Here is a 9,021-nt window from a genome sequence, read left to right on the forward strand (position 1 = left end):
GGGTTCCCGCCATTCTCCTGTCCCAGCCTCCTGAGTAGCTGGCACTACAGGCGCCCGCCACCTCGCCTGGCTATTTTTTTGTATTTTTAGTAGAGATGGGGTTTCACCGTGTTAGCCAGGATGGTCTTGATCTCCTGACCTCGTGATCTGCCCGTCTCGGCCTCCCAAAGTGCTGGGATTACAGGCTTGAGCCACCGTGCCCGGCCAATTTTTTTTTTTTTTTTTTTAAGAGGGAGTCTCAATCTGTCACCCAGGCTGGAGCGCTGTCGTGTGATCTTGGCTCACTGCAACACCCGCCTCCCAGGTTCAAGCGATTCTCCTGCCTCAGCCTCCCAAGAGCTGGGATTATGGGCATGTGGCACTACCTCCGGCTAATTATTTTTTTATTTTTATTTTTTGAGACGGAGTCTCTTGCTCTGTCACCCAGGCTGGAGTGCAATGGCACAATCTCGGCTCACTGCAATCTCTGCCTCCCGGGTTCAAGTGATTCTCCTATCTCAGCCTCCTGAGTAGCTGGGATTATAGGCACCTGCCACCACGCCCAGCTAGTGGTTTTTTTTTTGTATTTTTAGTGGAGATGGGGTTTCACCATGTTGGTCAGGCTGGTCTCGAACTCCTGACCTCGTGATCTGCCCGCCTAAGCCTCCCAAAGTGCTGGGATTACAGGCGTGAGCCACTGCGCCTGGCCAATTTTTGTATTTTTAATAGAGATGGGGTTTCACCATATTGGCCAGGCTGGTCTCGAACTCCTGACCTCCAGCGATCTGACCACCTCAGCCTCCCAAAGTGCTGGGATTACAGGCCTGAGCCACTGCGCCTGGACTATTCTCCCCATTTTGCAGATGAAGAAACAGCTCTCGGCCAGGTGCTGTGGCTCACGCCTATAATCCCAGCACTTTGGGAGGCCGAGGTGGGCGGATCACGAGGTCAAGAGATTGAGACCATCCTAGCCAACATGGTGAAACCCCGTCTCTACTAAAATTACAAAAATTAGCTGGGCGTGGTGGCACGTGGCTATCTGTAGTCACAGCTACTCGGAAGATTGAGGCAGGAGAATGGCTTGAACCCAGGAGGTGGAGGTTGCAGTGAGCCGACATTGTGCCACTGTACTCCAGCCTGGCGGCAGAGCAAGACTCCGCCTAAAATAAAAAAGAAAAAGAAAAATAAACAGGTTCAGAGCGGGAAGAGGCATAGAGGGTCACAGAGGTGTCTCACCCAGGCTAACTGGTTTGAGCTGGAAGGGCCTTTTCCCTTCCAGCCTCCACTCTGTGATAGAGACTCCACCCATAAGTACTCACCCAGACAATGTGGTGGACACTATAGACATCCGAGTCACCCATGTAGACACGGATGGCACGCAGTGTGAAGCCATACTTCTTGCCCGAGCGCTGGATGGTGATAGGGGAGCGGAGCCCACTGACAGCTGGTGAGTAGTCCCGGCTGGGTGAGGAGTCCCGTGAGGATGGGTTGGAGGACAGAGATCGTGGAGACATGGGACTAGCAAGGGGTGAGCTTCCATGTGGGTCCACTACAGACACACAACCGTGGTCAGAAATCAGAACCAAGAAGACACACATCTCCCCGTATCTGCCCTCCCTCCTCCCAAGTCTAAGTGGCAGAGCAGCCTCTCATTGGTCCAGCCTGGAGCCAATCACAGTGGACAGGGAATATGCAGCATTTTCATTGGTCTGTCCTGCCTCAGATGGGGGGGCAGCTCCTCCCCTGCCAGGTGGGGCCCAGCATTACCTGCAGGAATCATGACAGATAAGGCAGTGGCTGAGGCTGACTTGATGACTTTGCCCCCAGTTCGAGAAGGCCTCTTCTCTACTGCCGCGTCCCCCGACATCTGCTGGTGCCGCGCCCGGCGCAGAACCAGGTCATTGGTAGCCCTTGGGCCTGATGCATCCCCATCCTTCGAGGGTGGGCAGAGGTCACCTGGGCGTGGGCGGTCAGCTGCAACAGAAAGCAGGTGTGTTAGGAATCAGTCCAAGGGCGGGGATTTCCCATATGCTGTTTCCCTGCCTGGAATGCTCTTCCCACTTTTTACCCCTAATGTATGGTGAGTTTCATCTGAGCAGGTAACCTGCATCCAGCACTGCTGCTCATATAGAGACATAGTCTGTATCAGACTGTATCACTGACTGACCATGGCCTTGGGGTGTTTCTAATGTTAAGAATCTCAAATAGGGCTGGGCGCGGTGGCTCACGCCTGTAACCCCAGCACTTTGGTAGGCCAAGGAAGGCAGATAACTTGAGGTCAGGAGTTCACGACCAGCCTGGCCAACATGATGAAACCCCGTTTCTACTAAAAATACAAAAATTAGCCGGGGGTGGCGTCACGCGCCTGTAATCCCAGCTACTCGGGAGGCTAAGATGCGAGAATCACTTGAACTTAGGAGGTGGAGGTTGCAGTGAGCCGAGATCACGCCATTGCACTCCAGCCTGGGTGAGGGAGTGAGACTCTGTCTCAAAAAAAAAAATAATAATAATCCTAAATTGGAATGTGAATAGTACGTGAAGTCTTTCACAAACAGCACCAGGCTCATACGATGCTCACTATATGACCAGTAGGACATTGGGGAAGGTAGGACGATAGAGCACTCACTGGCCTCGGAGTCCCCGGCGCTGGAGGTGCCTTCCCCTTGAGTCTCCTCTTTGGAGGCCCGTGCATCCAGGGAGCCCGGGGGGTCGGAGCTGGGCCGGGGAGGCCTGCGCAGCCGGGCCTCATCCTCGTCCTCTTGGGGTGCGCTGAAGCGGCTGGGCTCCAGCAGCGCGGAGAAACGGCGACGGGCGCCCAACGGGGGACTGGCCTCTCCCTCCAGGAAACTGGCCTCGGACGCGGAGAATCGCTTGCTACACGGAGGGGGCGTGGTCAGGGAAGACACGCCCCCTTCGACCCCGCCCCCAAAATCCTCCATTCCCCTGCTCACATCTCCGGAGAGCCCCCTCTCCAGGTCTTCTCACGCAGGGTCAGGCCGCCCAGCCCCTCCCGCTTGCCGGCCACCTTCTCCTCGGGGCCCTTGGTGCTCGGCTCCCGCTTGCTCCCTGCAGCCGCTACTGGGGTCTTGGGCTCGTGCTGCGACAGCTGCTCCATGCTGCTATACACCTATTAGGTGGTGGTGGGAGGCAAGTCCAGCCCGGGTTCCACCTTCACTCCAGAGCTAATCATCTTCCTGGCAGTGGATCCCCACAAAGCGCACTCCACCGCACTCCACCCTCCGAGGCCTGGCTCCGACCAATTGTGCATGGTCCGCCAACCTACAATTCTTCAGTTCAGACCCCACCCCACAAAGTTAGGCCCTGCGTTTTATTCTAGACTCTGTCCCTAGAATGCCCTGACCAATCTGCTCTCTACACACCCCATCTTCCCAGCAACCCCCTTAATTTATGTCTCCTTCGCCCAGGCTAGACCCTGCACCCCTCTACAAGTTGCTTCTCAAAGCAAAACCTATGGCTTCTCTGCCTGTTATCAGAAAATAAATAAATAAATAAATAAATAAATAAAAGCAAGACCTTGTTGGGCTTTACCCCGCCCTTGCTCCTGGCCTCATTCCCACGTCCTGACCCCGCCCAGCCCAGACCTAGCCCCGCCCCACCATGGCCTCAATCTGCACAACTGTCCTGATTCCTGTTAGATTCCACTCAATGCCAAAGGCCCGTCCCATAGACTCCCAAACCTGCCTGTCGTGTGGTCTTACCACTTCCCAGACTCCCACCCCATCAATAACTTCCCGCTCCTGAAACCTTGGGCACCAGGGAACCTGTTTCTCACTGTCTCTCCAAGTCCCATCCCTCCCGGGGTCTCGCCGTGTCCCACACTCAGCCTTGGCCCACCTTGCTGAAGCGCGGAGAGCAGGAAGAGAACTGGCGGATTTCCACGGGCTCCTCCTCCGTTGTGTCATCCTCGTCATAAGAGTTCACGTGGTGATACCTGTCTGAGCGGGCTGGGGAGCGGGTATGGGCTGTGACTGCGGGTACGTGTTTCCTCCTCATATCACATCCCCACAGGAGCCCTGTCCTGGTTCAAGCCCGGTTTACAAGTCTTCAGGTCAGGCCACGTCCCTGCCTCATTAGTGTATTTAATTTAGTCTCTGCTCCCAGGCTAGGTCCTTGCCCCATTCTCAGTGGCACCGTCTAGCCCAGCCTCCAAAGATGCCACGCCCCCAGATTCCACCTACAGTGCTCTGCACCCTGGCCTCATCCCAGGCCATTCTGAGCACTAGTACCTCTCTCTAGCTCAGTTACAGGCCCACGCTCACAACTCACCCTAGTCCACGCCCCACACCTACCCCAATCTCAGGTTCTTACCTATATTTCAGCCTGAGCCCCACCCCATGTCAGCCCCGACCCATTGGCCCCACCCCTGATAAAGCCCGCCCCCGCCAAAATACCACCTTTGTACCTAGGCATCACATCTAAGTACTTAGCCAGGCCCTATCCCAGGCTTTACTTACCCCAGGGTCCCTCTTCCCGGATCCCACCCCTCGACCCAGGCCGTGCCTGGTGTCCCAGCTCACTGTCAAAGTAGCTAGTGTCATCTTCCGACTCTAGGTGGGGGATGAACTCGGCCTTCTGCCTCAGCAGCCCTGTCCAGTCCAGGTCTCTAAAGAAACTGTGCTGCTTCACCTCAAAAGCGCCGCCTGGGAGGGAAGGAATTCCAGCCACAGCTGATGGCCAACCCAGCAGCCCAGCCCCGCCCCCCATGTCTTCCGCCCCGGGGCCACAGCACAGGCTGGGTCTGGGGTTTTGGAGTCCTGCTCTCCATCAGTGGAACCTCAGCTCCTCTGCAAGGCAGACTTACCTGCCCCAAGCCTGACCAGAGGGTTGGTCTGCAGGAGGCTGGATATGAGGAGTTGGGCCTCTGTGGGTAGGGCTTCATCCCCCTCGGGCCACAGGATGTCATCTGCAAAACAAAACGGAGCTTAGGGGCGTTTTTTGTTGTTGTTGTTGTTTGGAGACAGGATCTCACTGTGTCACCCAGCTGGAGTGCAGTGGCACGATCGTGGCTCACTGCAGCCTTGACCTCCTGGGTACAAGGAATCCTCTGGGGGGTCACTTTTGAAGTCCCTGGAACACTGGGCCTGTCCATCTCTCCGTGCACACCACACCCTGCCCCTGTGCACTGCAAAGCCACGTACCACTGATGACCTGTCCAAATAGCTCCTCTGGCGTGTCTCCGAAGAAGGGCACACAGCCCACCAGGAACTCGTAGAGGATGATCCCCATGGCCCACCAGTCCACTGGCTTGCCGTAGCCTTGACGCAGGATGACCTCGGGCGCGATGTACTCTGGGGTCCCACACACCTGGGGGCAGGCTGTCAGCCCACGCCCTGGCCACAGGAGGGCCCTCGAGGGACAGCTGTGCCCCCCACCAGGCCCTGGGTTCCCGAGGTCCTGCCGGGTCACTCCACCCGCAGCGACCCCCATGCCCGCACACACACCTGTTTGTCCAGGAACTCCCGGGCGTCCTTCTCGATGTGGCCTTCATATAAGTTGGTGGTGAGGCTCATGAGCCCCATCTTGGAAAGGCCGAAATCTGTGAGCTTGATGTGACCCATGGAGGTGATAAGGAGGCTGTAGGCACAGGCGAGGGTCTCAGGGATAAGGCCTGTCCATTCTGCCTCCTGGCCTCCCAAGGGGCAGAGAGGGAGTGATGGGAAAGATCAAAGCTCACTTGTCAGGCTTGAGGTCGCGGTGCACGATGCCATAGTTGTGCAAATACTCAAGGGCTAGCACCGTCTCAGCAAAGTACATGCGGGCCATCTCTACCGGCAGCGCTCCGATATTCTTCAGCAGAGTGGCACAGTCGCCGCCTGCAGGCCAGGAAATGGGCCCACGTAAAGAGGGCATGCACCATAGCACCAACTTCCCATGTTATGTTGTACCCATTTTACAGATAAGGGAAACTGAGGTTCTGAGAGGGGCCTCCCTCTCTCCAGGTCCTCTACTGGGTTCTTCTTTTTTTTTTTTTTTTTTGAGATGGATTCTTGCTCTTTGCCCAGGCTGGCGTGCAGAGGCGCGATCTCGGCTCACTGCAAGCTCCGCCTCCCCAGGTTCATGCCATTCTCCTGCCTCAGCCTCCCGAGTAGCTGGGACTATAGGCGCCCGCCACCACTCCAGGCTAAATTTTTTGTATCTTTAGTAGAGACGGGGTTTCACCATGTTAGCCAGGATGGTCTTGATCTCCTGACCTCGTGATCTGCCTGCCTCGGCCTCCCAAAGTGCTGGGATTATAGGTGTGAGCCACCGCACCCGACCCTCTACTGGGTTCTTCTTGTCCTCTTAGCTGTCCTCCAAAGTTGATGTCATCAGCTCATCTTATTCACAAAGGGATGGAGACTCAAAGAGAGGATGGGTCGTACAGGCAGTCGTTGGAGGAGGTGACATTTAGTTGGGGAAGGAAGGCTGCCCACTTATCAACTGCATCTGGAAGCACAGCCCTCTATCTCCTGGTGTCTGAACCTTGGAGCTGGGAGCCTTAGATGCAGATTCTTGGCCTTCATTGGATTTTTCTTTTTTTTTTTGTGACAGGGTCTTACTCCATTGCCCAGGCTAGAGTGCAGTGGCAAGATCACAGCTCACTGCGTCCTCGACCTCCTAGCTCAAGCAATCCTCCTGCTTCAGCCTCCTGAGTAGCTGGGACTACAGATGTGAGCCACCATGCCTAGCTGATTTTTTTAAAAATTGCTCAAGGCCGGGTATGGTAGCTCACACCTGAAATCCCAGCACTTTGGGAGGCCAAGGCAGGTGGATCACTTGAGGTCAGGAGTTCAAGACCAGCCTGGTCAATATGGTGAAACCCCATCTCTACAAAAAGAATACTAAAGTTAGCCTGGCGCGTTGGCAGACAACGGTAATCCCAGCTACTCAGGTGGCTGAGGCAGGAGAATGGCTTGAACCTGGGAGGCAGAGGTTGCAGGGATCCAAGATCACGCCACTGCAGTCCAGCCTGGGTGAGAGAGCAAGACTCCGTCCCAAAAAAAAAAAAAAAGTTTTTTGTGGAAACAGAGTTTCATTGTGTTGCCCAAGCTAGTCTCCAACTTCTGGGTTCAAAGGATCCTCCTGCCTCAGCTTCCCAAAGTGTTGGCCACTGCACCTGCCCCTCCACCAGATTTATTTCAGTCTCTCAATATCTATTTCCTTTTTTTCTTACAAAGGCTAGATTTCCTTCCAGGTGCAGCAACTGGTCAGTATGTAACCGAAGTTGCTCCGGTGACTCAGCCCTTGGAATTTTCACTCTTTTCCCATAAGAAAGGCGACACTCGGCCAGGCGCAGTGGCTCACGCCTGTAATCCTAGCCCTTTCAGAGGCAGAGGCGGGCGGATCACGAGGTCAGGAGATGGAGACCATCCTGGCTAACACGGTGAAACCCCGTCTCTACGAAAGATACAAAAAATTAGCTGGGCGTGGTGGTGGGCACCTGTAGTCCCAGCTACTCGGGAGGCTGAGGCAGGAGAATGGCCTGAACCCAGGAGGTGTAGCTTGCAGTGAGCCGAGATCGTGCCACTGCACTCCAGCCTGGGCAACAGAGCGAGACTCCATCTCAAAAAAAAAAAAAAAAAGAATTGCTACACTCATAGAATGTAAGCTGAGATCTGCTAGACGGCAACCTTGCTACATGAGGGCTTGTCTAGAAGGAAGGCCACATGTTGGAGTACAGAGCCAAGAGATGGGGAGGTTCCTGATGCAATGGTTTGAGTGCCTAGATCCAGCCATTCCTGAAGGTAATATTGGTTTTTCAATCACCAATGACCAAGAAAGCTAATATATTTCTTTCTTTTTTCTGCGAGATTTTGCTGGGTTTCGGAAACTCTCTGAGGGTGGGGCCCAGGAATCTGCATTTGAGCACATTTATTGTGTACTCAGAACCCACCACAGAGATACTGATTTAGCCCCCTTCTCTCCTCCTCCTCTGCAATGAGCCTGGACTAGAGAGGTCACCTACCTCCTACTCTCCTGATCCTGCTCTGTCCACAGGAGTTAAATGGATTTCCTTTTCTTATTTTTTCTTTTTCTTTTCTTTCTTTTTTTTTTTTTTTTTTTTGAGTCAGAGCCTGGCTCTGTCACCCAGGCTAGAGTGCAGTGGCTCCATCTTGGCTCACTGCAACCTCCCCCAACCCACTGCCCCCGGGTTCAAGCGATTTTTTTTTTTCCAATACGGAATCTCGCTCTCTTGCTCAGGCTGGAGTGCAGTGGTGCAATCTGGACTCACTGCAAGCTCCGCCTCCCGGGTTCCCGCCATTCTCCTGCCTCAGCCTCGGGAGTAGCTGGGACTACAGGCGCCCGCCACCACACCCGGCTAATTTTTTGTATTTTTCGTAGAGACGGGGTTTCACCGTGTTAGCCAGGATGGTCTTGATCTCTTGATCTCATGATCCGCCCACCTCGGCCTCCCAAAGTGCTGGGATTACAGGCGTGAGCCACCACTCCTGGCCAAGCGATTCTTGTTCCTCAGCCTCCCGAGTAGCTGGGATGATAGGTGTGCACCACCACTCCTGGCTAATTTTTGTAATTTTAGTAGAAACAGGGTTTCACTGGCCGGGCATAGTGGATCACGCCTGTAATCCCAACACTTTGGGAAGCCGAGGCGGGTGCATCACCTGAGGTTGGGAGTTCGAGACCAGCCTGGCCAACATGGAGAAACCCCATCTCCACTAAAAATACAAAATGAGCTGGGCGTGGTGGTGAATGTCTCTAATTCCAGCTACTCAGGAGGCTGAGGCAGAAGAATAGCTTGAACCCAGGAGGTGGAAGTTGTGGTAAGCCAAAATCGCGCCATTGCACTCTAGCCTGGGTAACAAGAGCGAAACTCCATCTCAGAAAAAAAAAAAACAGGCCGGGTGCAGTGGCTCACACTTGTAATCCCAGCACTTTGGGAGGCCGAGGCGGGTGGATCACAAGGTCAGGAGATCGAGACCATCCTGGCTAACACGTGAAACCCCATCTCTAGGGCCGGGCGCGGTGGCTCAAGCCTGTAATCCCAGCACTTTGGGAGGCCGAGACGGGCGGATCACGAGGTCA

At 54.8% G+C, this 9,021-nt stretch overlaps 1 protein-coding gene across 1 annotated transcript; it reads right to left on the minus strand.

Moving 5' to 3' along the window:
• Window positions 1-1,298: 1,298 nt before the first annotated feature.
• LOC113220933 (microtubule-associated serine/threonine-protein kinase 1-like) lies at window positions 1,299-5,813 on the minus strand (the record flags this gene model as incomplete). Its single annotated transcript, XM_026450285.1, has 10 exons — window positions 1,299-1,528; window positions 1,747-1,953; window positions 2,606-2,853; window positions 2,931-3,106; window positions 3,835-3,944; window positions 4,518-4,640; window positions 4,802-4,903; window positions 5,139-5,304; window positions 5,442-5,574; window positions 5,675-5,813. Coding segments are annotated over 10 exons (1,634 nt in total), but the record flags the coding sequence as incomplete, so codon positions are not given.
• Window positions 5,814-9,021: the final 3,208 nt, after the last annotated feature.

The sequence above is a fragment of the Piliocolobus tephrosceles genome, unplaced genomic scaffold, assembly GCF_002776525.5.
Source record: "Piliocolobus tephrosceles isolate RC106 unplaced genomic scaffold, ASM277652v3 unscaffolded_16755, whole genome shotgun sequence".
In the NCBI taxonomy this organism is placed as follows: domain Eukaryota; kingdom Metazoa; phylum Chordata; class Mammalia; order Primates; family Cercopithecidae; genus Piliocolobus; species Piliocolobus tephrosceles.